This window comes from Setaria viridis, chromosome 3 (genome assembly GCF_005286985.2).
Source record: "Setaria viridis chromosome 3, Setaria_viridis_v4.0, whole genome shotgun sequence".
Lineage (NCBI taxonomy): Eukaryota > Viridiplantae > Streptophyta > Magnoliopsida > Poales > Poaceae > Setaria > Setaria viridis.
In genome coordinates this window covers 18,159,664-18,186,540 of record NC_048265.2, presented here as the reverse complement: position 1 = coordinate 18,186,540, position 26,877 = coordinate 18,159,664, and the positions used below count along the sequence as shown (strand labels likewise).

The 26,877-nt window shown below is 44.4% G+C and overlaps 5 protein-coding genes across 6 annotated transcripts; 1 reads left to right on the top strand and 4 right to left on the bottom strand.

Moving 5' to 3' along the window:
- Window positions 1-371: 371 nt before the first annotated feature.
- On the bottom strand, window positions 372-4,117 carry LOC117851002 (bifunctional aspartate aminotransferase and glutamate/aspartate-prephenate aminotransferase). Its single transcript, XM_034732898.2, has 10 exons — window positions 3,961-4,117; window positions 3,635-3,842; window positions 3,186-3,279; window positions 3,001-3,104; window positions 2,132-2,380; window positions 1,910-2,023; window positions 1,601-1,684; window positions 1,014-1,184; window positions 830-943; window positions 372-741 (listed from the first exon to the last, which is right to left on the bottom strand). The coding sequence occupies exons 1-10, from the start codon at window positions 4,062-4,064 to the stop codon at window positions 601-603; spliced, it is 1,383 nt and encodes a 460-aa protein (XP_034588789.1). The 5' UTR covers window positions 4,065-4,117; the 3' UTR covers window positions 372-600.
- A 769-nt stretch (window positions 4,118-4,886) lies between these two features.
- On the bottom strand, window positions 4,887-7,873 carry LOC117851001 (uncharacterized protein At5g49945). Its single transcript, XM_034732897.2, has 3 exons — window positions 6,748-7,873; window positions 5,536-5,739; window positions 4,887-5,452 (listed from the first exon to the last, which is right to left on the bottom strand). Exons 1-3 carry the CDS (start codon window positions 7,771-7,773, stop codon window positions 5,225-5,227), a joined length of 1,458 nt encoding a protein of 485 aa, XP_034588788.1. The 5' UTR covers window positions 7,774-7,873; the 3' UTR covers window positions 4,887-5,224.
- A 585-nt stretch (window positions 7,874-8,458) lies between these two features.
- On the top strand, window positions 8,459-10,267 carry LOC117848115 (uncharacterized). The gene is made up of 4 exons (XM_034729434.2): window positions 8,459-8,684; window positions 8,816-8,921; window positions 9,690-9,838; window positions 9,951-10,267. The coding sequence occupies exons 1-4, from the start codon at window positions 8,544-8,546 to the stop codon at window positions 10,044-10,046; spliced, it is 492 nt and encodes a 163-aa protein (XP_034585325.1). The 5' UTR covers window positions 8,459-8,543; the 3' UTR covers window positions 10,047-10,267.
- Window positions 10,268-11,400: 1,133 nt separating this feature from the next.
- On the bottom strand, window positions 11,401-12,733 carry LOC117848114 (uncharacterized). The gene is made up of 3 exons (XM_034729433.2): window positions 12,209-12,733; window positions 11,933-12,010; window positions 11,401-11,805 (listed from the first exon to the last, which is right to left on the bottom strand). The coding sequence occupies exons 1-3, from the start codon at window positions 12,551-12,553 to the stop codon at window positions 11,716-11,718; spliced, it is 513 nt and encodes a 170-aa protein (XP_034585324.1). The 5' UTR covers window positions 12,554-12,733; the 3' UTR covers window positions 11,401-11,715.
- A 273-nt stretch (window positions 12,734-13,006) lies between these two features.
- Window positions 13,007-19,064, bottom strand: LOC117848113 (embryogenesis-associated protein EMB8). Of its 2 annotated transcripts, none has more exons than XM_034729432.2 (14): window positions 18,671-19,064; window positions 18,467-18,556; window positions 17,773-17,840; window positions 17,590-17,681; window positions 17,372-17,461; window positions 17,052-17,174; window positions 16,867-16,944; window positions 16,542-16,627; window positions 16,219-16,267; window positions 15,972-16,028; window positions 14,073-14,203; window positions 13,911-13,994; window positions 13,705-13,771; window positions 13,007-13,633 (listed from the first exon to the last, which is right to left on the bottom strand). In XM_034729432.2, the coding sequence occupies exons 1-14, from the start codon at window positions 18,922-18,924 to the stop codon at window positions 13,127-13,129; spliced, it is 1,776 nt and encodes a 591-aa protein (XP_034585323.1). In that variant the 5' UTR covers window positions 18,925-19,064; the 3' UTR covers window positions 13,007-13,126. The 2 variants fall into 2 exon arrangements, with proteins under 2 accessions (XP_034585323.1, XP_034585322.1); XM_034729431.2 differs by having other exon boundaries at window positions 17,590-17,687; window positions 18,671-19,063.
- Window positions 19,065-26,877: the final 7,813 nt, after the last annotated feature.

Below are 26,877 nucleotides of genomic sequence, written 5' to 3'. Positions count from 1 at the left end.
TTCCTTGTGTGCACACGATTGCTATAAGACATTGGAATCGGAATCATCCATTCAACATTCAAGAAATAAACTTATAGACCGTTTCATGTAGAATCAGGTTACCGTCCCATACAAACAACCAAACATCTTTGTACAATCACATCAGGATCATCCTATCTGGTTCATCTTTGATCAAGCAACCAAACACGTCATCATCCGGTTCTTCCATGTGTTCTCTACATGAGATATGGATTGTATACATTGACGCACATGCACATTATAAAACCTTTATGACTTCATGTAAGTTTGAGAATTATGTCAACAGGTAAAATCACCACAAAAAGTTATGAAACATTCACGATTTCATGTTGTCAAAACTCAGTGAAGACATATTTTCCATTGCAGGCAAAAAGAACACTGCAGAGTTCATTTTCACCGCGATGAGTATAAATTCCAAGTCTTCATATACAAACAACAAGATAAAGTCAAATGATAGCACAAACAATTTTTCTGAAAAGAAAAGAAAATGAAACTCTATTTTACGTCAATAGATGTATTTAATATGATAGAGCATTGCAGAAGTCTTTTGGTACACAGAGGACTAGCAAAACGTTGGTTTCATTAAACGGCAACAGGGGGCCTAAGCAGAGCCATGGCTTCTTTTATCTTCTCCATTGCAGTTTGCAGTGTTGACATAGCTGCAGCGTACGAAATGCGAACACCCTTGTCATCTCCAAATGCATCCCCAGGGACAAGTGCAACCTATAATGCAATCCATAATAAGCACTGTAAATGTTCTTGTATGATTATATCTAATATTGATGTTCTCAAAATCTGAGTAATTTCTTACCTGTGCCTTCTCTAACAGGAACATGCAGAGGGCCTCAGAGTCCCTGATGGTGCCAAAACCTTCCACCTCAGAACCATAGTAGGAGCTGAAGTCGATAAATAAATAGAAGGCTCCCTGTAAACTTGAAAACTTAGATACTTTCCTGGTATATGTTATATATTCCCAGTAAGTACTGTAAACATACCTTAGGTTCTGATATCTTGACTCCTGGCAGCTCCCTAAAGCTGCTTACAAGGTAATCACGACGCTCCTGGAATGCTTTGACCATGGTTGATACTGCTTCACCACCGGCATAACCCAGGTTCAAAGCTGCAAGCCCTGCCTTCTGTGATATACTACTGGCCCCCGAGGTGTACTGAAGTAAACAAGGCACTAGCAGGGCTCAGGGTGATAACCAATTCAAAATTTGATTCAGTTTCTACAAGATCCTAAGATTATATGTTATAATGAGTAGTGGAAACGGTGGGTAAAAGCTACTGGCTGCTGCTGTTTAAGTAGTTTGGCAATATGATGTTATTATTGGTGAACTTAAATCAGGATGTAAAAACAAAAGGAAGGTTCTTTGGTGAGATGATCCTTCATTTACAAGATTACCATTTTCACAAAGGAAAAGACAACAAAAAATGATTATAGATATGTGAGGAGAAAGAGAGTATGATTAAGATCAGTTAACATTGGCCTGGACATAATGCTTGTGCAGGCAAGTTCTCGAAAAAAAATATTGGCCTGGACATCATTTTTAAGTGAAGGAAGAGAGATATAATTGCCCACCTGGCTTTGGATCTTTCCACAGGCCGAGACAAAATGTTTAGGGGCAGCTAAGTATCCAAGTCTCCAACCGGTCATAGCAAAAGCCTATAAAAACGTGTCGTCATTAGATATCCAAAATATTAGCCGGACAATGGTCTTGAATATAGCAGAATGTAATGAACAAAGAGATCTTCTTCACTTATCACGTTCTGTTTGCTACTAAATTATTTTCTGAAAATTTCAGGCCCCGTGTACTACTACAGAAGGACACTTACAGCCCTGTTGGTTGATCCAGAAGAAAAGAAAGAAAAATAATAGCGAGGTAGTTACCTTAGAAAACCCATTTACAGTTAATGTTCTTTCCCACATTCCAGGCAAAGAAGCAAAGCTTGTATGTTTAGCAGGTTGATAGATAATATGCTCATAGATCTCATCAGATAAAACCTGGAAGGAAACATTAATAATGTGGTATATCAATATTCAAGAGGAAGTCTTGATGCAAAATGTCTCGACTCCAAAATAACCTGAATGCAATAAGATCCGAGTGCTAACCAGGAGCCTAGGATGCTTTCTGACTATAGCAGCAATCTCCTCAAGCAACTCCTTAGGATACACAGACCCTGTTGGATTAGATGGAGAGCAGAGAATCAAGATCCTTGAATTTTCATTGATCACCGAGGCAAGTGACTCTGGCCTTAGCAGGTAATTGTCTGATATGCTTGTAGGGAGAATAACTGGCGTTGCACCAGCCAGTCTAGCCATCTCAGGATAGCTGACCCAATATGGGGCAGGTATCAAAACCTACAACAAGATAGCATCTCAATATTTTTCAGAGAACACAATGCAGAGCGTTCCAGTTCTAAGATAAATAAGCACACATAATTACAACAGCGCTTGCTTCATCTGGATTAAGCCTTACATACCTGAAGTTAAACTAAAAAGAATAAAGCAATCACCTAGGCACGTAAAGGATCAGATGCTGCTACTTTCATCAACATTTCAAATATTAATGTTATTATTCTGTAAGAGCATTCCTCCAAAAAATGTATATAGATAGATACTAACAATATGTGCACACAATGATTACATAGTTTGTTTGGTCCAGCCTAAGCTATACATATTTGCAGTGTAAAACTTGGAATCAGCATAATTCTCAAATGATAGGACCGACTTCTTTTGCACTAGAGAAAACCAGATACACTGCAAAGACCCTTAGAATTTTGAATATTCAGAAGTTGAAGCAATTAGGAAGTTGTAGACTTTGCAGTATAACTAAGAGTAAAGATGTGTCCAAACAAAATGATTAAATATCTGCAACAGACAAGCACATGCTGCTCTTATCATGGATGTGTAAACGATTAACATGATAGTATTTAAGAAAATTCATCCTAAAGAACTAGGTAGAGAGATGAGAGCTTTACTTCATCACCAGGTGAGCAGACGGCAAGCACAGCTTGTGTAATGCACTGCTTGGCTCCATTGCTCACTAGCACCTGATCGGGGGTGTAGGACAAACCATTCTCCTCTGTACATCAAAAGTGAACATGAATCGTTAAATTCCCGTCAATCTAGCACATGCAGGAACATGGAATCTGTCCACACTTACCCTGAAGCTTTTTGCAGATAGCATTCCTCAGCTCCAGAGTCCCGGCATTGGGCGTGTATCTTGTAGCGCCATCCCTGATAGCATTCATCCCAGCCTGGACCCAAGCAACTACGTTAAAAATTTTACCTCAACTTCCAACAGTTATAAACAATGTCAACAAAACACATTACTCTGAGCTCTGTCCTGAGATTCAGAGTTGCTATGATCCAAAGGAAAATACTGTTACATCAATCAACGAGACAATCCTTCGTGAAGGTATCCACAATTAAGCTGGCTAGAACTTTCACCTAATGCCCCGAGGATATACATTCCACCAAGATCCAAACTAATCCGCGATCTAGACCAAAGGACTACCAAACCAAACCAAATCTGTCCCTGGTTTTCCTCTCCCCCCGGCCCCTTCCCTTCGCCTACGGAACCAATTGAGAACGCCGGGTCTGAATTCTCACCTCGGCGATCACGGCCGGCGTGTCGAAGTCGGGCTCCCCGGCGGCGAGCCCGATGACGGGCACGCCGGCCTGGCGCAGCGCGGTGGCCTGGTCGGTGATGGCCATGGTCTTGGACGGGCGGAGCGCACTCACCCGCGGGCTGATGGTCGTGTCCACCGCCTCCGCCCTCACCGCCATCCTGGCCCTGCACTTCTGCGGCTCCCTCGCCCTGCGAATCAAAGAGACGAGCAAGCCTTCACCAACGGGCACACACCGACGACGACGAGGCGGGAGAGGAAGGCTGGCAGAGGCAGCGAAAGGGGACTGCTGCTGGTCAGGCAGATCACCAGGGGAATGAGACGGAGACGGAGCCGGTGCCGGGGGAGGCTTTGGTGGGGAGGGTGAAGGACGGGGTGGGGGTGGAGGTGGGGGCGGAGAGGGAGGCGGCCATCGGAGCAGCGGCTTTTTGCTCTGTTGGCTGGTGGCGCGTTCCTGCTGGGCCGCTGGGTTGGTTATACTGCTCCGCTTGGGAAGGGGAAGGTGGGTGGGGGTGGTAGGTGGGTCGCCTCGCCGCCGGAGACCCGTGTGTTTCGCTGCGCTTGGGCTGGGTTGGTGCCAAAGTTTCCCAAAGAAACGAACTGGGATGGTTTCGTTGGCTCGTTTCCGCTTTCTAATTGTACATGAGGCTCACCATCTACTCTCAAGTTTTTTTTTTTTGATACTATCTACTCTCAACTAGCGAAGTCTAAACAACCCGCACCAAATCATTTGGCTTTCAATAGGCTGATCGAAAAGATATATTTCTACATCATGTTTCCTATAGAATTTCTGCATCTTCCTTGGCGTAAAAAACTGGCAATTCTCTGATCCGCGAATGAAATGACAACTTCAGAGGATCCAAATCCAAGTCCCTATGCATCATGCTTCGCCATCACAATCAGAGGTGCCCAGGCATCAGGTCGGAATTTCTCGGCAGAGAATGCACAATGTTCAAAGAAACAGAAATCTGATGCACCGGTACCACCTGACTAGTCGTAGATACAGCTTATATTTTGCAGCATCAAAAAATTCCAGCGCAATTGAACAGCCATCGAATAAATCACATCCAATTGAAATGCATCAGCACGATCCAGTCCAAATTGTAGCCCAGCAAATCCATTCCCAGGTTTCTGGATACCGGGAACCATTACTGCTCTAACAACAGAAGAGAGAAAAGAGTCAAAACACACGAAACGGATGCCGATCAGCAAATTTGCTCAGACATGAAAGCATGTAACTCAAGCACGTAATTTCATATCATAATTCTATCAACATTCTACACAGCGAATCGTGTAAGTTCTAGTTTTCTTACAATGGAGCTGCTGCATTGCAAATTCTTCATAAGGTGACCAAACTATCATGGGCAAATTGGGCTAGAGATCTTGCACGTATCCAATAAAAGCCGAAACACCAGTGAGGATTCTTTTCTCCTGGATCCTTTTTTGCTCATTCTCACAACAGGGAAACATGATGGCCCAAAATTGGAACATAAATGAGAGTCTAGCAGACACTGAACTATAAGCTAATCAGCTGAGTGAATAGCTAAAGCCAAGCTATGATAGATTGATGTTACTAAGAACGGAGCATTTTCACTTTGGGTCCAGACTTCTTCATCTGCCGTGCCCTTTCCTTCTCCTCTTTCTTCCGGAGTGCCTCAGCACTCAATTTGGCATCTGCCTCCTCCATAAGTTTCTTCTTTTCAGCTTTTTTCCTTTGCAGGGCCTCCTGCCTCGCATTCTGAAGTTCCTTGAAGGCCTCCTGAGCAGCCTTTGTTCTAGCTGCATCAGTTTTCGAGCGAGCCTGCCAACAACATGGACAAAAGTTTAGTAAATATAACTGGAATATGATCATGAACTTTAAGAAGGGACCAAGAGGATACTCACATGCGAGCTGAGCTTGTAACGTCCAACCAGATCGATGTAGTATGGCACAAGAGCAACCAATCTCGTCATCTCTGACATGTTGCTTGCATCCGGCAGTACAAACTTGAATGTGAGGACCTTCTTGTAGGATCCTGCCAATTGATCTGAAAAATGAAGTGAGATGAACCACTTTCCAAATTTCTCGAATGCCTTCTCACCAAGGACCTGGAGATGAAAGAATTATTAGAAGCAAAGTAAGGCATACTATATACAAGATAAACAGTGAGTCAGTTACATTGGCTTATTTGGTCTATTTGACCTGCTTAAGCTTAGGCCCTTGGTCTCAATACAGTGTGCAGGTCCAACTGACTAGCTCTCTTTTGGTCCTAGTTACTCCTAATTATCCTACCTCAAAAGATGAAGATGAAACGGACAGTAAAAGGTTCATCATGCTTAAAAACAGACATTAGTCTTATCAGACATACATAATGTTTTACAGTAAACAGAGTAACACACTAATTTAGGTTACAACAGATTCCAGCTAAGTTGAGTTGAGCCTTGCCAAAGTCTAATAATTCTATCCAATCATCTCATTAGCAGTGTACCAGTAATCTCAAAACAGTTCGTATCATTAAACAACTGAAACTACTTCAATCATTAAAAAACAGAAGCTACTTCAATATGGAAAATCTCTAGCATGGTAGTAAATGTCCCTGGACATTCTTTCCTTATCCACAAGGCTTTCATCAATGTCCAAAAGGTGGCAAAGTGAGAAAATATCCAAAAGATAAACATACCATGGACAAAATCTTTCTCAGAATGAATATGACACAAGAGAGGAAAAAACGGCATGCTCAAAATCAATAAAAAGTAGGCAAAATCTACCAACATGCTACCATACATCAGCATTTATACAATTCCATGTATAAAAAAGGCTAATCATTTTCATCTCTTGACGGTATCTCATCATCTACTACAAACAGAATGCTACCTATAAAGAACAATAGCGGCAAATTCCAAAGTAGGTATTTCACAAAAATAGTTCAAAAATTTCTGATGCTAACTCAAATTACAATTTTTGATAGTTCTACTTCAAGAGTTGCTCTAAGGAGATTCAACAGCTACACTAGCTAGTTCATTAAATATCAAAAGTCAGCAGCATACTGTAAGTATCTAACTATCACATACTTGCGTGAACCCACAAAAAAAATCAGAACTAAAGTAAGCTCTCACCTGGTCAAGCACAGCCTCAGTGATGATATCCCCAGCAACCTCCTTTGACTCAGCCACCACAGCAAGCTCATCCGACACCCACTTCCTCCCAGCGGGTGCCGAAGTGAGAACGTTGGCAAATCTCTGCAGATCCCTCTCCTCTTTCTGCATCATCTTGGCCGCCTTCTTCCTGGCGACGGCCAGAACCACATGGTCCATGGCGTCCTCATTCATCACCACCTCGAACGTGATGGTGTCCTTCCTGGGGAACACCAGCTCCACGAACTTGGACAGCAGATCGTGCCGGGCGCGCATCTCCATGGTGGCGAGCATGCCCTGGCAGAAGCGCCTCCCGCTGGCGTAGAACTTGAACACGTCCTGGCCCTCCTTGAGCAGGAGGGGCGTGTCCTTGCCATCGCCGGTGCCGAGGAGGCTGAAGTTCTTGTCGAAGATGGAGTCCCTGGTGGCGAACTTGGTGGCCCAGGCCAGCGCGATCTTCTCGTTCTGCTTCTTCCCCGTGAAGTAGTTGAGCACGAAGCAGATCAGGAAGCTGACGCAGGCGATCTCGACCGAGAAGGCGCGGAGGAGCTCCGCCGGCGTCTTCTTCGGGGCCGGCGCCGCCTCGGCCGCCGCCTCCACGGAGGGATCTGACGGGGCGACCTCGGCCGGCGCGGCGGAGTCGTCGGAGGAGATCGCCTCCGGCACGGGGATGCCCTCGAACTCGTCCTCGTCCCAGAGATCGAGCGCCGGGGTGGGGTTCGGGGGCGTGGGCGCGGCGGGGTTAGGGTTCGGCGCCGAAGTCGTCGTGACGGGAGGGGAAGGCGAGGAGGTGGAGAGGGAGATGGGCGGAGGGGGCGGGAGGTCGACGCCGTCGAGCCCCTCCTCGTCATCGTCAGCGTCGAGGACGCCGGCCGCGGAGGGGAGGTCGTCGGAGTCGAAGCCCTCGAAGTTGGCGGCGAGGGAGAAAGTGAGGTTGAGGGCGAGGAGCAGGAGGAGTAGGAGGGCTGCGCGCGGCGGCCGGAGCCCGATCCAGCTCGGCGCCGCCATGGCCGATGAGGTGTGTGCTGGGGAAGACGGAGGGGATGCTGTTAGCTCGGTGGTGTGGGGGAAGGTGAGGGATAAAAGGGAAGAGTCGTGCGAGTTTGCGACTGTGGACGGAGGTGGTTGATCGTTGGGTTTGGATCGGATCTGAGATTTTTGTGGTTTTAGCAATTTGTATTCAGGTAGGAAAATGTGAATTGCACATATACACGTATACAGTAAACTACCCAGTCGTCTCGATTTTTCTATATTTATACATACTATTATGCATTTAGTACATTATATTTAAAGTGCATAGAAACTAGTATACATGTTATTATGCATTTAGTAGAAACTAGAAAACCGAAACGAACAACCTACAATTTGAAACGGAAGGAGTAGATCACGTCGCAATATGCATGCGATCGAATTGCTCTGTGCTAATATCGTTTGGATCATGAGCAAGTTGGTTTAATTTAAATCTCATACCGCAAATGACATTGTAAGGAGTTTCAAAAAATGAGAAAAATTGCCACAACAAAGATTTGGGAATAGAGGGTTTTTTAAAATCCACACAAAAATGGATTGGCCATTCGCTCAGAAAACATCTTCTAAAAGATCAAGACTTGGCTGGACAACGATAAACGCACAAAAGTTAATAAGATCAGATCTGAGGGGTATGCCTATACAATGTGCAAAATACAAATTCGTCAGGGCTATGCCCGCAAATAACCCGTCTGTTTCCTTTCCCGAACTCTCTCCGGTTCAGTTCGAGCTCCGCCGCCGAGCGCCACCCGATGGAGGAGGTTCAGGCCGCCATGACGGCGCACCTAGACCAGGTGTCTGGTCTCGTGCAGGCGCTCTCCTCCGAGCTCCGCCGCGGCATGGGGCCCGCCGCCGACAACCTGCGCGCCTTCGTCCGCGCCGTCGACTGGACGGTATCACTCCTGAATCCCCCCAATAGGAGATCCCATCCGGATCACCAAAATCTCGTTCTCTTCTCTCCTTCCATTTCAAAGCTAACAAATATCGTGCGCTGTGTTGCGCTTCGGATGTGCAACTGTTTCAGGAGCCATGGCTGGTGTGCTTGATGGCATTCCATGTGATTCTGCTGCTCACCGCCGTCGGGTTCAGGAGGAACGCTAACTTTCAGCTGTTGTTGCTGTTTCTTGCTTGTGAGTTCTACTATTTATCATATTCTTATTTCTTACTCAGCAAGCCTCGTATATGGACTGGTGAATTTTAGTCGAGGGAAAGCAAGCCTTGTATACGGACATGTGAATTTTGGAGTTTAGTTGAGGGAAAGAGTCCATGATTTCATTCGCAGCAAGAATTGTCCGATTTTTATAAATTTGGATTTTCAAATTTCGTTGGGACAACCTGTAATCCAGTTTTTTTTAGCTCTTATGCTTTGGCGTCGTTTGATTCAGGCCCTTATGTGTCAAATGTCAAATGAAAATTGATGGGAGGAAATGTTCTTGACATACTGAGTTCGATCAAGATATTACCCAGTAAGGCAGTAATATGGTAGTAGGAATTTAGTAATGTACTGGTTAGTACAAATTTCACGAAGTAAATAAAAACATTGGTGTCTCCCACATTACCAGGCATTAACTCATTCGAGCTGCCGAGATACTAACACATGATCATTTTTCCCAAGCGTGCTCCTTGAATCCACATAATTTTCCTGCTATCTTCTATGAGGCCTCACTTCTATAAAGCTTCGAGGGAATTTAGGCTATTATGGCATAAAATATTCTTCTGGATTTCAAAGAAGAATTGAATAACAATACAAAATAATCCACATTATCTCTTTTCTTTTTGAGGAACAATCCACATTGTCTTGCAACACTTGGTCAAAGCAGGATGTCTATGGTTGGAAATTTGGAACCTGGTTTCTTAATTTGCCCTCCTTTTATTGGGTTCATGGTTTGCCTGTGCAGATTCAGGAGTGTATATGGCAGAAAAGATGAACAGATACCTGGGAGAGCACTGGAAGAGCTTTGCCAGTCAGAATTACTTCGACCGTTCTGGAGTTTTCATCTCTGTCATCTGGTCTGGGCCTCTTATCTTCATATCTATTGTCAGCGTGGTTAGTATAAAAACCTGCTTGTCCTGATATAAAGTTGCTGTTCATTATGTCCTGCTGCCCATTTGCAATTCAGCTTATGGTGTTTGTATTATACTCTTTCTTACCATTCCAGGTTAGCAGTCTCATTGCACTATGTCGGTTGATGGTGAAATGGAAGAGAGCGGAGCTTAGGCACCGAGCTCGACTTGCTCGCGACAAGCAGGACTGAGAGAAAACAAATCCTTGTTATTGGAGAACTGAATGATTTAGTGATATTGATCATTGGCGCTTTGCTGAGGCTTGTGCCATGCGTTTGCATCTCTAAAGTGTTGTAAATGCTGGATGTGCTAGCACGTAATGGGTGCCTGCTGCTATTGTTCTTGCTGATCATGAACTACTATAAAAGCTGGGGCATACTACATCAGAAAACAGATTTGGCACCTGTTCCAATCGTGATTTGGGTTGTCGATGTACTCTGACGAGGGGATGTAATTTCAACGAAATTGACATAGTTTGCAAACCTAGCCTTGTATACGGACTGGTACGCACACGTACGCACACCACCTTGTGAACACATGTACACACACCCTATGCCTATGAGTAAGACTGGAGTTAGCTAGCACGCAAAGCTTTTGAAAAAACAAAGGATTTGTCTTGGCGTAGACAGGATTGAAATACTTCACACCGTTCTTATGACATATCGAGTCGAGCCATTGGGAATTGACCAGAACTGATTTTCGTTCTCCCAACTTTTTAAGGAGACCTTTGCTTGGGAAGAACAATGTATCGTAAACGTGTTATATGTTATAAGAGAATTCTGAACCGCAATCCGCAAAAATAACATTCTCGATGGCAGGTGATCTTGAGGTTGAACATACGAGTAGAGTAACTCACGCAATATGAAGAAATTTTGATGGAAAAAAAAAAACTAACAGAGCAACATCAGGATATATTTTTTTTTCGAGAGAATACGCAGGAGAGCTGCGCACCTTTGTATTAAGAAGGGGGAGCAACATCATGATATAAAGCGTTAAGTCAATTAAAGTAGAGGATTAGGGAGCCAGAAGAACTGGAATAGTAAATTAAAAGGTTGCCCTCCTCCGGTTCCAAGCTATAAACTACTAGCTGGACAGCATGAGCAATGAGCACTGGATCACACAGGTAGCACCGGACGCCAACAGATGAATTATGAACAATTATCGGATTTCTCGGAAATTTCTCGGATTCGACGTTTTTCTTTCGGACAAAATTTAGAAAAAACCTCTCAATTTGTACACAAATTAACCTAGATTATTTCCAAACAACCTAACATGAAATACAAGACATAACAATGCATAGAAATAGGATAAGATTTAGGGTTACGGGGAGCCGGGAGGCAGGGATTTTTGGGCCGGGCTTTTTTGTTTGGGTGCGAATTCAAAAGGGCCGAAAATTTTGAGCGGTAAAAAAAAACAGGCTCAACCGAGAAACAAGTTTATCGGATTTCTCGTTTTTTTTTCGCCGAGAAATTATTCCTTGGTTATGAACAAAATGGCGCAACACATGAAACAGTAACCTCAGTTCCGATCCTTCAACAGATCGAGTTACTAAACTGTCATCTCATTCCATTCAACCCAAGCCAGCAAAAGCACATTCATGGATCATATAAGCAGTCTAGCTTCCAATTCTTGCTCGTCCTAATCCATGGATCCTGAGACTGCTGGATCAGCAGAAGCTGTAGTGGATGCAACCGATATAATCAAGGCGCGGAGCGCATTGGCAAGATTTCAACGCTCCTTGGAGGTATTGTACCACGGAGTTACAGCTAGTGAAAAGATGAAGATTAGATACTAAAATTCTAGTATTGTAATTTGGTGGTGCATTCTAGCTACATCCCGAGGACCATAACAAGTAGGGAGCTAGAGCTGAGTGGATGAGGAGGTTCTTCTGATGTGGGAGTTGCCCTTGCTGCTGCTTGTCTGGATCAGTGCAGCCATCTCCACTTTCAGCTGCATTATGTTATTCAACAGACCATCCATGCACATGCACATACAGACAAGGTTAGGCTGATTGTATTGTATAGTATAGATGGGCTGCTGGTGCTAATTGGACAACCAAGAAAGAAAGAAAGATTACTTGTTTGCACTGCCTCTTGAGCTTGAGGTTCTCATTCACCAGGCGACGAACCTCCTTCTCCAGCTCCTGCACGTACGCCTGTTGTATCCCAGCACCCAATGACCAACAGATTACAACTGGCAACACTTGTTCAAATCACTACTACACTACAGTAGTTAGTAATAATCAGAGGAGAGGAGTAACAATTTCAGGCATCAACTACTGTAAATTTCAAGAGAACCCAGTACTTGCGCGCAAGAACAGTAGAGTAGAACACTATTGTAGTTAGGCACCTACCCTCTTCCTCGCCCTGGAGCGGAGCGCAGACTCCCTGTTCTTCATCATCCGGATGTTCTTGCGCTCGTCGTCGCCGTCGCAGCAACCGCTGCTGTTGCTGCCGCCGGCCCCGGTGAGCTGCAGATCCAGGCCGCCCAGCAGGTACTCCTCCTCCTCCTCCTGCTCCTCATCGCCGCCGCCGCCGACGCTGAGCGACAGAAGAGGGCCGCGCGGGGGCAGCGGGTGGAGAGACGACGGCGGCGGTGCCGCCGCGGCCGCGCTGTCGTTGTCGCGGCTCGTGCTGGTGCTGGACAGGGAGAAGAGCGAGCTGCAGCCGCTCAGGCTCAGCTGCGGACTCCTCGGCATGATTCACTCACTCCTTCCTTCCACCTCCGGTCGAGTTGGATCGGATTGGGTTGGCTTGGATTAGAGCAGGCTTCAAGCACTTGTTTGGTTCCGCTTGGGTGTGGAATAAAGGTGTGGTGGACGACTAGACGAGCATAGACGACGACGTCGCGAATGTGACGCTGCTTCTCACTCATGGTCGCACTCACGCGGTCACACCACACCAGTGTACACCGTACAGTAACTAGCAGGAACCCCGCGCGGTGCGCTGGCGCGGAAACCCCACAAAAATTTGCTCGTTATAAACATGCTAGAATTCCTAACACTGGCGTGTATGAATAGAACACTCTGATTTATTATATCGTACAACAATCGGACGAGGGGATGTGATTTCAATGAAATCGACATAGTTTGCAAACCTATTGCCTTCATCATGAAACAAACAAACGCAGGAAGCATCCTCACAAGGAAAGCTACAAATGCTATTGTGTTTCAGCTGGATCTTTTATTATCATGGATTGATGCATGAACAAATGTGTTAATGCTTGTTACAAGGATTTTATTTTACTTGTTCCAGAAGAAACACGTTTGTGTTTACAATTTCTTCATCTTCTTAGCTAACAGAGAATTACTAAATCTTTTCCTAAAAAGGAAAAAACCTAGGGTCCCAAGCAACGGCCAAGACGTTACAACAGCAATGTAAGCGAGTAACCAGACTGACTTCCCCTGGGACCTGGTGATCTGGTTTATGGATCTCCTAACAGGGGCAATGGCGTCACGGATATTATTTGCATTGGGCTCTTCTCGCTGTTCATGATTTCCTTCATGGCCTTGGAAAGATGTCACATTCCCTTCTGAGTTGTTCTTGTCACCTACCCCACTGTCACTCTCATTCTGTATTTCTCCGGTCTGTTCATTCTGTTCTATGGCAACCATATCATCACTGAGTTTGATTTCATCAACAATCTGGTTATGCAAGGAGTCATCGTTGTCAGGACCATCATTAGTTACTGCAGCTACCATTCCGTCTTCCATGAAATTAACATACGGGCTCTTGTCGATTAAGGATTCCAGTGAAGAGTGCAAACCATGCTCCTGTGCCTGCATTCAACTATGACATGTTATACCATGTTAACAAAAAAGCTGACACGTGAATTACTACCAAGCATCACCTTCTGCCGATGCATATAGCAGCTATCATGTAGAGCACAGAGGAACTCAGTAACAGGCCTTACCCACCTGTCAAGCATTTAGATACAAGCTGAATGTCAATTACTATTGGTTGGTCAAATACAACACTCACATCATAGTTAACAAAGAGATGCAAGTAGAAAGCACATCGAAGAATTGATGCTAAGCACTTTTCCAAACACATTACCATAGTCTTCCAGCAGTTAGGCCTTCAAAGAAAGCAAGATGTCCACCATTAGGAGTAGTTGCCAATACAATGTTTTTGTTTGCCCTAAATCATCAATTGTTGACCTCATCAAGTCATGGAACAAGAAATGTTCAGAATAGTGAGATTTCATCACATGTTTACCTGCATTCATCCCAGGGAATGGCCTCCCTTGTGCAGAGGGGGTCATCTAAAGCACTGATACAAAGCAAGGGAACTGACACATTGCCAATATAGTTCGCACTGCTGCATTTGCGGTAGAATGTGTCCACTGTCTGAAAATAGTTCATCACTACATGGAATTTATTTTCTAAAAATTATAGAACGCATAAGTTGCTACAACAGCAGTAGCCTTCTCAAATAGTATAAGTTACCAAGAACAAACGGAATTCAAAAGACCCAAAGGATTGTTCTCGACTTGCATAAATAATTTTTCTGGCTCATGAAGATTCTGTTGGAACTTGGAACCCAAACCATCTATAGTTGATTCATGTTCAAGTAACCTGAATTCTATAATGTAAATACTCTACAAATACAAACTTGCCTATTCTAGGACTGCCTGAAATTCCTAATATGTCTTTATTAGCTCCTCCATGAAAGTGACGAAGTGTTGCCGTGCCATGAATCCAGAATTAAGAAACCCAATTCAATATTTTTCCATGCAGACCTGCAAATTCCAAGGCTCCAATGCGGATGCTGCTGGCGATAACCTAACCCTAAATTGCAAGCCTTACTATTACTGTCGATGTTAGCAGCATACATTTCAAGCTTCCTATGTTCCATCAAGAGGTGAAACCAAGTGCATGAATTACATGCTAGTTGATATGGCGCAGGGATTGGGGGAGGAACAGGGAACTTTATAGCTCTGAGGACAGGTTACAATGGCGCAAGAACAGATCCTACTCGCCCTCACTAGGAGGCTCTGAGTTCTAGATCTATTCTTGCTTGATTACAACTCTCCATGCGCCTGGAATATATAGAGTCCAGCCCCAACAAACTAGCCAACCAATCTGATCTAATCTTATCTCCTTCTAACTAACCTTATCTCTAACTTGTCCCCTAAGGCAGGGACTTTTAGGCGCCAGTTTCAGGCGCCACAACAGGCCCTGGCGCCTTCTTTCTGCGGCTGTAAACCTTTCCAATGAAAGAGTCCACAACACTAGTGAAGACTTAAAATACCACATAACCTCACTTTTATTACTGTCCATCGTTACTGCTGGATGTAATCAAGCAAGAGGCTCAAGTGACCAATATAGGACAAAGTAAGCACCATTACATGCCTAATTTTTTAGTTCCTTGGTCAATCTTTTTCTCTTTATTAATCTTTTGATATGACTACTCTGATTTTGTTTTTTTCTCTTGAATATGCAGGAGAACTGAGTATCATTGAATTAAGAAGAGCAAAATATTTACAAGACGCTACACCCGTACACCAAACCAGAACAGATTACATTCACACCAGGGAAAAGACTAACAACCACGACCAAAAAAGTACCAAAAAGACCTCAGGTGGTAGCAGCCTGAAGCTGCGCCAACCCCCTGACTCCTGCCAGGTGCCCAGGTACCAGAATTTGTACCTTCTCTAAAATTCACTGGAAGACCAGCTGTACATTAGGGGCAGCTCCATTGAATGCACAGTTGTTTCTATAAGCAATATGGGTTTGACTGGTTACGCGTGCACTCTAGTGCGCCATTTCATTCTAATGGAAAGAGTAGTTCACAAGCTGGTAGATGTGATGAGGATTCAGTTACTACTCTCCAAGAATTTTGATTCGATGCACCAACTTATGACTATGACCAATATGGATCCCGTCCCCTCACCAAACAAGGGTAGGGAAGGTATTCGCTATCCATTTCCACTTCAACCAAATGCGATTGCTTCCTTCCACTTAATTCTCAATGGAATAGAAAAACTCAAAAAAGGAAAGTCACCAACAATGAATAACAAGAGCAGTGAAGCTGAATGTAACCAAGAATCTAATATGAACACTTTGCTGGTTGTTGATAACCACACAGTGCAGACTCTACCATGAGAAAGAATACCTCGTATTTTGCAACGACACAAGTGGCATGCCGGTCAAATTCCCGGATAGAGCTTGACTGATGAAAGAAAACAAAGAAAAAAGAATGAATAAGCACAACCCTTTTGCATGACCAGCTAATTTATTAAAAAGTAGTCAAATTGCTGCTTAAATGACTACAGTTTTTTGTTTTTCTAATGCAAACTGAATAATATATAAACATGATAAGGACTGCATGACTATGAAAAAACAGATGAGTGCTAACTTACCGAGGTAATAGCTTCCCAGTTTGCAAGTCTTGCCAAGACTGGTTGGTGTCTGAGAAAATAAGACAATGGAAAAACTACTAACTGAGCATGGAACAAAAATAGATTGGATCTTATTATTCAGTTGCATTGTTACACATAAAAGATGCTCTGCTAATTTCTAAATGGTAGAGATCTAAGAAGGCAAAGCATCATGGGCAATCAGATAAGAATTTCTTGAGTAATTAGTACACATTAGTTAGCAGAAAAACATAAAGGTAAGGAAGATCATACATAATGAAAATCTTGCTTAATACTTAGTAGGGAAGAGCATAACAAGTACATACAGTTTTGCATATCCCTTGAGACCAATTGCAAGAGCTCTGTCATAACACCGCTGCACAAGCTTGCGTGAAATAAATCTGTTGGTCACCTGCATAATTGCAGTGATATAACAATATTAACAATATTCAGTGTAATGTTCGTAAGTTGTAGTTTATTAACTAAGATAGTTAGGGAAGTTAATGAGTAAGTGAACGGAAATAGAAGAAATGTATTTGAAAACTGCATGTGTAGTATAGTTGGGATGCAAACCAAAGGATTTATGCACAAAAGAACAACAGTAAAACCAGAAGAAAAAAAAGGATGCAAAATCTCTGCTAAATCACTAACCAGCAGATCCCAGGGTGAGCAAATAGATGCAGCACCAGCTACAGGGGTGCTTTCACCTTCTTCTCCGAGGTACTTGACCTGAATGGACAACATACAAGAAAACGTCAAAAATAAGCTTAAGCTGTTAAACACAGCTGCAGCAAATTTTCCACAGGGAGGGAAGGGGGCAGAAAAACTCAACCCACCACAATATTGGCACCTATGCTTGTCCCAACAGTGAATAGTGGAGCCTCTGGATACTTTTGGTGAAGATAATTAACAACTTCACGCATATCTTCCGTCCATCCAGCATTGTAGAAGCAATCAGACTGCCAACAGAAAAAAAAAACTAGTAAACTTGAGTAGCAATAGGCAGCTAAACCTTTTATTAGCCACTGATGTTGGTGATGATTTTTCTGGTGTTAGAACATATATTCAAGGTTTAACAAACTTATAAAAAAAATCCTTGGTTGAACAGAAAACCATGTATTCAAGTTATCATAAGATTTGTTTGTGAGAAACTTACTGTTATGGAGATGCCACCCAGACCCCTATGATTGCTGACAACAACATTCCATCCTTTGCTTGCCATAGAAAAGACTAAATGCTTGACATACTGCACCAAAATCCCTGCATCTTGTTTAGGATTAACTCGTAAAGGTACCAAAATGAAACATGGATCATACATTCAACTTCTTGTTCCTGTTCAAACTAATTAGCTTGTAGAGCTATCTAGGGACTTACAGCAGCACTAGAATCACTAGTTAATCCAGGTATCACAAGAAGAAGGGGTGTTGAATCATCCTTAGAAATGGATTCGTCACAAGAATCAACATCTGCAGCTGCAACATAGCACAATGGAAAAAAGGTTAATCATCCCTGTTGCTAGTGACCAACCAATCCCAAATTATCCGAAATCCACAGAACCTTCAAGATCAGAGGCTAGTAACCAATCCAAGGCAATGGTTCCACCATCATGAACAGTGTACAGCTGCCTGCAATATGAATAGTCCAATCACCGTGAAGGATTAACACAACCATAAAATATTGCAGAGCTTTATCTTGTGACATCCAAACTAAAAAACATGCACGCTGCAAATCGCTGAAATTACTTTTCTGAACTTAGGGCCTGTTTGGTTCCTATCGCACCTCTAGCATGCCTAAGAAAGTGTGGTGTCCCTTCTATCCTGTTCTATGCCATTTCTCACCAAAAGTTCGGCAGCTGATTTGTCCACTGCAACTCAGGCAAGCCGCAGAACCAAGCAGGCCCTTAGAAAAACTAATGTTACCTCCTTACAACATCGTATACTAGAGCTATAGCACACACATGTATCAGAATTCATAACTGTGTTTTTGGAGAATTTGTGCAACAGCCACAAAACAGAAGAATTGGATGCCCAAATTAAAGCATCATGCGTGCACTCACATAACAGTCACACCAACCAGGTCTTACTAAAGCATTAGATTGAAACATGACAGACACATCAATATCGCCAAACAACTGTACAGGTACAACCGCTATGTACTCATTTTACTGCAGATAAACTACAAACCAACAACAACTGGAAGAATGCAGCACGTAAATGAAGAATATTAATTCTGACAATGATTTTACTCCAACCTCCGATAGGTGAACGAAGGCGGTCTACCAGAGATGCTCAGGAACAACGTCTGCAGATGAGGACTCGCCAGCCACGGCGTCGCGAGGTACCTACGCAACCAAATTTTTTTCGCAACATAGGAAAAATTCAGCAATTTTCTCTGGTACAGGGAGGAACCCACACAGCGGAAGTCTCACGGTACGATTCCCTTCCCATATTCCCACCTGCCGTGGAGCGAGCGGCACTTGGAGGCGACCCGGTGGTACACTTGAGACTCGGGGTGAAAAGTGAGCGCGACGCGGCCGCCGCGGAGGCCGCGTAGGAGGTCCCCGATGAAGTGAAGCTCCAGGAACCTGTACAGGAGCGCGGTGGCGAGGGCGAGGGCCGCGAGCGCGTAGTGCGTCCACGGCACCAGCGCCGCCGCGCGGAGAAGCAGCTCACCCGCCGACTCCCCGTCGCTGGAGGCCGCGGCCTCCATCGGTTCGGGGGACGCCACGAGCTAGTGGGAATCGACACCGAAAGGCCGTCGCCAATAGAGAAGAGGAGCTCGATCTCGCCGGATGGATGGGGTAGGGCCGTAGGGGGCAGAGACAAGAGAGGGAGGCGAGTGATTCGAGTCGTTTGCGACCTGGAAAGCGATGGGCAGACACGCGAACCGTTTCGTCGTTGAATGGAGATGGTGTTTTACTCGTGACTGTTGGAAGCGACTTTTTTTATTTTTTAGCCCTTTTTATGAAAGATTCTCACAAATACGTCCCTAGCAGAACCAATTCTAAAAATGTACCCTTAGCTTGGCGCCATCCACACTGGCGCCAAGCTTACACGTCTCGGCGCCAGCTATCCTGGCGCCAAGATCCATGCGCAGCTGCTGACGCGGATACCGACGTGGTAGGGGCTTGGCGCCATGAATCTTGGCGCCGAGCAATTTACCCATTCCTCCTGGCGTTTCGAACGAAACAAGTATAATTATTCCGAGAAGTGTGCAACAAACTATGCTCTAGTTCAACTGGTTAGGACGTGGGCTCCTTATCCTAGACTTTGGTGCCAAGATCTATGGCGTCAAGCCCCTGCCACGTCGGCATCCGCGTAAGCAGCTGCGCATGGACCTTGGCGCCAGGATGGCTGGCGCCGAGACGTGTAAGCTTGGCGCCAGCGTGGATGGCGTCAAGCTAAGGGTCTATTTTTAGAATTGGTTGGTCAGGGGTGTATTTGTGAGAATCTTTCGAAAAAGGGTAAAAAAAAAGTCGGCTGTTAGGAAACCAGGCGTTTTTATATTTTCAGAAAAAGAAAACCGCACAGGTGTCCCTCTCTGGAAGGATTCTAGGCGATAAACACTGGCGTGTGGGCCCGGATGCCATTGTTGGCACTGGCAGACCTACTTCCGTTGAGAAATTTCGTTTCTTCTGTTTCGGACTTCAGAGAACGCTACTGGAATCTTTCAAAAAAAAAAAGAACGCTAATGAAAGATCTAGCAAAGCATCACAACAGTGCAAGCCATACAGGTGGAGTACAGCTCTTGATGATTTTTTTTGACGAGAACGGTAGAGGAGGCCCCTACCCTTATTTTTTTTTATATATAAAAAGGACATATGTACAGGTTACAAGGCCTTACTTAGGCTAGCCGCACCGCGACTACCCAAGCCAACCGGCAAAGTAGGATGGTCCACCGTCCGCACTTCTTTTACAGGTCGGGAACGGGCAGCACGCTGCCGCCAGAGGGCCTGTTACGCCCCCCCCCCAAAAAAAAAAATCATGCCGCAGCCCGTCACCGAGAGTGGATACAGGCGTGGGGCCCGCCCTGAGAGCGGATACATGTGCGGGGCGGAACCTCTGCCTATCCCGGTCTCCTGTAGCGAATGGAGATTTAGCGTACCCCATAGCGGCGCGCGGTGCAGCTCCTCCACCGCCATATTTGCAGGTGAGGTCCATTTCTAGGTCCCAGGTGCGGATAGCCTTAGACCCAAGGCAAAAGGGAAAAAATTATAAGAGACTACTCAGTCAAATTTTAATCTTCTGACTAAGGCAAGGTTTAGCCCTAAGGGTAACCTTTTCTAATTCTATCACAAAGGTAGATTTCCAACTGTTAAAAGATTATGCTATTTCTATTATTCCAAATGGCCCAAGAAGCAACTATAAATGCTGGAAGCAAACCTCTCCCTTGCTCTGATAATCATGTCCAAAGGTTGTAGGCTGAGATCCCAATGAATATCAAGTATAACCAACAGGCTTGGCTAAAAGGGCAATCAAAGAATAAGTGATTGATTGGTTCCTCAATATATTCAATGCACAAAACACAGGAGTAGCTTTCCAAGAACATGTTCTTCCGATGCAGTTCCTGGTATTAAACATGTCACGAAGGAGAAGCCAGAAAAAGAATTTGTGCTTGTTTTGGACCTTGGATTTCCACATCCATTTGAAGAATTTGAAGAGAGGGGAGGCTGGAGCAGAACCAAGAAGACTCTTGTATGTCGTTTTACTTGTGAAGCTAGCGGATCCCCAATATAAGTCTAGGTATCATTGATGGTTTCTCCCGGTTGCAACTGATCAAGCAACAAATTGACTTCAGTTAGCTGAGCAACAACAATCTGAGAAAGAGGCAGCCAGAACTTTCTGCTGTTATCAATTGATATGAACTTTCTGACAGAGATTGAGGTTTTCCTTAAGAAAGAAAAGAGTTAGGGAAATTTCCATTTCAGAACATCCAAATACCAAAGGTTATTCCAAAAGGCCATTGTATCTCCTCTCTAAGCATTGCAAGAGGCTCTTGCAATCATGAAGAAATTCTGAGCAAGTGATATTATGTCCCTCCACCAAAAAGACCCAATATGTTGTCTTTCATGGGGTGAGGTACCATTCTTGTATAAACACTTCCAAGTGAGATGTACCCAAGAAATGTCCACCTTGTTATAAAACTTGTGTAGAAATTTCAGTAGCAATGCAATATTATGTGTCCTTAGATTGATAATGCCAAGACCCCCGTCTTCTTTACTTGTGCAGGCCACCTTCCAGGCTACCAAGCAACCACCTCTTTTGGTCAAATCTCCACCATTCCAGAGCACATGCTTCCTATACTTGTCAATTTGGTTCAGGACTTCAACAGGTATCTTAAGTGCACACATGTAAAAGGTGGGCATGGCTGAGTAGATTGAATTGACAAGTATTAACCTACCAGCATAAGACAACATCCTAGAAATGCCCATAAGATGTTTCTCCAAATGTGTTAGGATGGGCATGAATTCCACCACTGAGGGCCGAGTAGTACCAAGAGGAAGGCCAAGGTAAGTAAATAGCATGCTTCCTAGTTGACAACCCAGACTTTCTGTTAACTTTGACCACCTTGATTCATCCACATTGACTGGGACCAGGAAGGATTTGTGGAAATTCACCTTGAGTCCAGTAGATATGGCAAAAGTCTGTAGGATGCCTTTGAGGCCAAGCAGTTGACCAGGATCAGCTGGGAGGACTATGAGAGTATCATCAGCATATTGAACAATTGGGTAGTCACCACCAAAATCAGCACCAAAGGGGTGTGAGAGAACTCCATCATTGGTTGCCTTGTTAATGACTGATTGCAAGAGATCAGCTCCAAGCACAAACAAAAGAGGGGAAAGGGGATCACCTTGCCTAACCCCTTTCTTACACTTAAAAAGGTTTTCTAGGAACCCCATTAAAAAGAATAGAAGAAGAGCCAGAACAAAGAGTGCTTCTGACCCAGGAAATCTATTTATCAGAGAAACCTTGTGTTTCAGAACCTGCAAAATGACCTCATATTCAATCTTATTAAAGGCTTTTTCAAAATCTAGCTTGAGGAGCATAATTTCTTTCTTTGATTTGTGATAGATGTGGAGAAACTGAAAAATCCATGCTAGGCAGTCTTAAATATTCCTTCCCTTAATGAAACCATATTGGTTAGTGTGGATCAATTGTAGTATCACTTGCTGAAGTCTATTGGCCAAGAGCTTTGTCGAAATTTCAGGGACTAATTCATCAAAGAGATGGACCTGTAATCATTAACTGACTTGGGGTTGTCCTTCTTTGGAATTAGAGTGATGAGAGAGGTGTTTATGCTTTCCAAATTCAGTTCCCCAACAGAGAAATCATTGCATAATCTGATGATGTCATCTTTAATTATATTCCAGCACCTCTTGAAGAAAGCTCCATTGAAACCATCTAGCCCAAGAGCATGGTCTGAAGGCATGTCTTTAAGAACAACCAAAAAAATCCCCTGAGGAGAAAGGAGCATCAAACTACTTAGGCAAAGGAATAGTATGTAGTAGTTCTGGTAGATCAAATTGAATACCGCTGAATTCAGAAACACCTAATCTCTCCTTAAAGGCAGTCCAGAGTGCCCCAGCTTTCAGATCATGGTCAAAGACACAGGAGCCATCAGCCATAGTGATACTTGAGATAAAGTTCCTTCTGAAAGAATAGGTGGCCATGGTCTGAAAAAGGCTAGTATTCTCGTCACCAAATTTAACCCACCAAGCAGTATTTCTTTGTCTCTAATATATTCTCTTAGCTTCGAGAAGGGTCTTTAAGTGATTCTTGACAATTGCTCTGAATTTGCTTTCAGGCCTACTTAGAGGTTTTTGATCTTCCAAACCATTTAACAAAGCAACGATGAAGTTGCAATTATTGATCAATTTACTGAGCTTAGAGAGATCCTTACTCCATGCTTTAAATCCAGCTCTCACTTGCTTGAATTTTGCTGTGAGTGTCTGAGCTGCATTGGCAAAATAAAGAGATGTGTTCCAATGCAAGTCTATTGCTTGTAAGAAGTCATTGAATTCCAACCACCAACCAGTAGTTTTCAAACTTAAAGAGATTGGACTTTGGAATGCAAGTACCCTCTTTTACCACATATGGACAATGATTAGAGATTGGTTGTCCTAAAACTTGCACTAAAGTTGTTGGATATGAAAGCACCCAGGATGAGGAAGTGAAGACCCAATCCAGCTTTTCCAGAAAAGGATCCTGTTGCATGTTGCTCCAAGAGAAGTTTCTTTCTTGAAAAGAAATATCAGTCAAGTCGAGATGCTGAATGAGGTCATTGAATAGCAGCATATCAGAAATGTTTCCCCTGCATGGTTTCTGTTCTTTGGAGATCAAATCAAATTGAAGTCACCCACCAAGATCCAATCTTCAATGTGAGAGGTCTCAAAATTATACAACCAATTAATAAAAGAAGCCTTCTCAGGAGAGGAGCTAGGTCCATAAATGTTGATCAGGTGGAAAATACTCCTAGAAGCCAGACACACAAATTTTATAGTGATAGAATACGAGTTGGTTGAGACCAGCGTGCCAGAATACTTCCAGAATTCCAAACAGCAAGCAGACCACCAAAAGCCCCTGCCGAGGGGAAAAACTCAAACAAATTGAGATGTCTTGGGCAAAATTTCCAGATGTAGGAATGATCAAATATTTCTCTCTTGGTTTCCTGTAAGCAAACAATGAACGCAACACATTCTGAGATCTTGTCTCTTAAAGCATCCCATTTCTGCTGTGAATTCATTCCTCTAACATTCCATACCAGTATGTTCATAACTTTGTGACTATTCATGATAAAATAGCACAGGAGTGATAGAAATAAATTCTGTTGGACAGAGTCCAGTAGAGGAGGAATCAACATGAAAGAGAGACAGAAAAAAACCAAGGATAAGATTCACACATGACCATGGACAGATTAACCAAAGATAAGGTTCACACATGACCATGATTTCAAACCCAAGAACAAAAGAAAGAGGTCTCTTTAAGAGAAATGACCCAAAAGATAGAGCTACTAAGAGACTAGCCCTATTACAGCTCAGATTAAACATCATCATCATATAGCTTAAGTAAAGCAGCAGCAGAAAATAACCTCAGGCTGGATCTGGAGGAAGCCAGTCGCCATTCCTTGGATGTTGTCGATGGAGAGATAAGGAGCAACATTTGCTTCGTCAGAGGTGGCAACATTGTAGATTGATGGATTGTTGGCAGCTTCCTGCGCAGCTTCTTCAGAACGGAAGCCATCCAGATTAGAGTTAAGCCTCTTGCTGCGCCTGAGGAAGACGACATCCAGGGGCTCTTTAAGCTTGCGAGCACGGTGCTTTCTTGGAGTGGAACGCAGAGGGCCGTCAATCTCCATCACCTTATGGTCATCACTGTCCATGTAGGGGACTGGGGAAGTCCAGCAGGAGGCAGTGCCGGACCAAAGACATGACACTTCTCATTCTGGTCAACAGAGATAGAAGCCAGGAGAAATTGAACAGAGTCATCAGCTATATAAGATGGGATAGTAGTATGTAACTCCAAGTCAAGCAAGCTAAGATGTAAGAAAAAGAACATGGAAATAGAACGTTGAACGGACGAGGAGAGATTGAGAGCCATAATCACATCATCATCAGAGAGGATGCAGACCTTAGATTGAGCAACCACCACGTGAGCAGAGCTTGAAATGACAGCCAGAGCAGGAGGGACATTATTATCTGAAGTATGCCCACCATTATTACCATCAGCAGCAGACAAGGTCTCATCAACATCTCCATTGTTATCACCCATTGCAGGCCCATCAGCAACCTCCGAAGTAGCCATGTTGTTAACTGGAACATTGATGCCCATCCATCTTGGGGGATCAGCAGGAACCTGATGCAGGGAGCCTTCTGGAGGAAAGAAGTCCTCATCTCCTAACACCTTAACACCTCTGTGCTTCAGAACATGCATTGGACAGGTCCAAGAATGGACCCTGGGAGGTAGACCCGTAGAGACTACAACATTGTGTGGGATCTCCGCATCATCATGAAGGTGAACCTTTACTACAATCCTTGCATTGTTATTGGTATCAAACTAATATCTGAGCAGACCAAAGCCCGCAACCGCCTTAGAGATAGCAGAGTTGCTACGAGCATCACCAGGAAAGAGCATGAGCATCAACCAAGCTTCCCTTTCTAAATCTCTCTCTCTAACATTGCAACCAGCATCATACTTGATGAATCTAAGCTGATAGTTCTGACCAAACTGGATGATCTTATCCAAGAAGCGCTCACACTCTACCGGACTATTGAACTGAACAAACGCATCTCCGATCGGGGAAGGTTGTACCTCAGCCAGACAAACGCCCTTGTGATGAATGAAGTAATCCTTGAGCAAGGCGGCCATGGGCTCAAAGTTGCGCTTGGAGACTACCGACATGAGGAAGGCGATAGCCAAATCCTCGTTGTATTGCTCCATCACTCCACCAATGTACGCGAACAGATGCTTCGAGGGCACAGCAGGGTCATGAGGAAGCACCTTGAACTCGCTAGGAACATGTGGTTGAGGATCAATCTCAAAGTTCGCCATTGCCGACGGCGGAGGGGTGGAGCCTGAGGGAGGGGGGGTTTCTTGGTGGCGTCGCTTGGAAGGCGAGGGGTCAGGGTTTTTTTTCCTCTGGAAGAGGATGCATTTAAGGGCATCTCAGGATCCTCCGCTCCAATGGGCCCACCTTAACCTTGGGCCGGTACACGGGGGAAGATTTCTTTCTACAAGATTTGGCAACGTGACCATAAAGGAAACAAATTTTGCACTGAACCTTCTACGTGCACGCAGCGATCAGATGGTTGGGAGAGAGGCAACGGAAATAGCTACGATAGGGAGGTCCCCGAGAAAGGCGGACCGGATCCGATTTGCCAAACTCAGCACTGCGCCGAAAATTCGAATTCAAGTTCGAACGGGTGGCAGAGGTCGAAGAACACAGCGAAGATCGTTCGCGATGAGAATGAGAGAAGCCATTAGAGGACGAGGAACGAAAACCCGATGCAAAATTGGAGGCATAGTAGGATGAAGGGAAGAGAACACAGATTTTCGTGCAGCGGCATGACTAGGAATGACCTTGGAACCACTCGATTTAGCAACTTCAGCATAACTGCGAGACTTGGGACGTCTAGCAAGCTGCCACTCCAGGTCTTGCTCTAGATCCCACTTAGCTTTTTCCTTGATAAAATTAGGTCCACCATTACGCCAAAGCGTGAAAAAGATCACACAAACTTGCTCAGACGGTGAATCATGAGCCCAACTGAATTTGAGGCCACAGAGAACCGAAAGATCCATTCAGATTGGTGAACAACACGAAAGTTGGGGGCATTTCCACCCAAGACCGCTTGTAAAATCAAACTCACAGTCTGAATTGAGACGAAGAGACGAACGGCAGAAGGAGGCGATAAAAAAAAATCATTGATGGGGTTGGGAGAGGAGATTTGGGAGGAGGGACCAAACCGATTGCGGACGACAGCTTGAAAGTCCAGCCCGTGAGAGAAATCCAGGCCGGAGAGAGACGCCATAGCGGAGATCAGAAGTCGCCATGGTGATCCACGTCGACGGCAATCGCCACCTCCGTCGCCCCGAGGAGAGTCGCCATTTCTCAATGTACTTGGAGATTAGTGTACAGTTGTTTGGTTGATGAGTACAGACAAGAAAG

What these genes read in the sequence shown, in the direction of transcription:
- LOC117848113 (XM_034729431.2), bottom strand. Translation starts at nt 18,924, where the DNA reads ATGGAGGCCGCGGCCTCCAGCGACGGGGAGTCGGCGGGTGAGCTGCTT. An exon ending in GCATAGGTGCCAATATTGTG is followed by an intron (nt 16,945 to 17,051) that starts GTGGGTTGAGTT and finishes TTGTCCATTCAG; the next exon opens with GTCAAGTACCTCGGAGAAGA. An exon ending in CTAACTGCTGGAAGACTATG is followed by an intron (nt 13,772 to 13,910) that starts GTAATGTGTTTG and finishes AATGCTTGACAG; the next exon opens with GTGGGTAAGGCCTGTTACTG.
- LOC117851002 (XM_034732898.2), bottom strand. Translation starts at nt 4,064, where the DNA reads ATGGCCGCCTCCCTCTCCGCCCCCACCTCCACCCCCACCCCGTCCTTC. An exon ending in TCTGCTCACCTGGTGATGAA is followed by an intron (nt 2,381 to 3,000) that starts GTAAAGCTCTCA and finishes ATCTTGTTGTAG; the next exon opens with GTTTTGATACCTGCCCCATA. An exon ending in TCAAGATATCAGAACCTAAG is followed by an intron (nt 944 to 1,013) that starts GTATGTTTACAG and finishes TCAAGTTTACAG; the next exon opens with GGAGCCTTCTATTTATTTAT.
- LOC117848114 (XM_034729433.2), bottom strand. Translation starts at nt 12,553, where the DNA reads ATGCCGAGGAGTCCGCAGCTGAGCCTGAGCGGCTGCAGCTCGCTCTTC. An exon ending in GCTCCAGGGCGAGGAAGAGG is followed by an intron (nt 12,011 to 12,208) that starts GTAGGTGCCTAA and finishes GGGATACAACAG; the next exon opens with GCGTACGTGCAGGAGCTGGA. An exon ending in TCAAGAGGCAGTGCAAACAA is followed by an intron (nt 11,806 to 11,932) that starts GTAATCTTTCTT and finishes AACATAATGCAG; the next exon opens with CTGAAAGTGGAGATGGCTGC.
- LOC117848115 (XM_034729434.2), top strand. Translation starts at nt 8,544, where the DNA reads ATGGAGGAGGTTCAGGCCGCCATGACGGCGCACCTAGACCAGGTGTCT. An exon ending in TCCGCGCCGTCGACTGGACG is followed by an intron (nt 8,685 to 8,815) that starts GTATCACTCCTG and finishes CAACTGTTTCAG; the next exon opens with GAGCCATGGCTGGTGTGCTT. An exon ending in TCATATCTATTGTCAGCGTG is followed by an intron (nt 9,839 to 9,950) that starts GTTAGTATAAAA and finishes TTACCATTCCAG; the next exon opens with GTTAGCAGTCTCATTGCACT.
- LOC117851001 (XM_034732897.2), bottom strand. Translation starts at nt 7,773, where the DNA reads ATGGCGGCGCCGAGCTGGATCGGGCTCCGGCCGCCGCGCGCAGCCCTC. An exon ending in CTGAGGCTGTGCTTGACCAG is followed by an intron (nt 5,740 to 6,747) that starts GTGAGAGCTTAC and finishes TTTCATCTCCAG; the next exon opens with GTCCTTGGTGAGAAGGCATT. An exon ending in GTTACAAGCTCAGCTCGCAT is followed by an intron (nt 5,453 to 5,535) that starts GTGAGTATCCTC and finishes TGTTGTTGGCAG; the next exon opens with GCTCGCTCGAAAACTGATGC.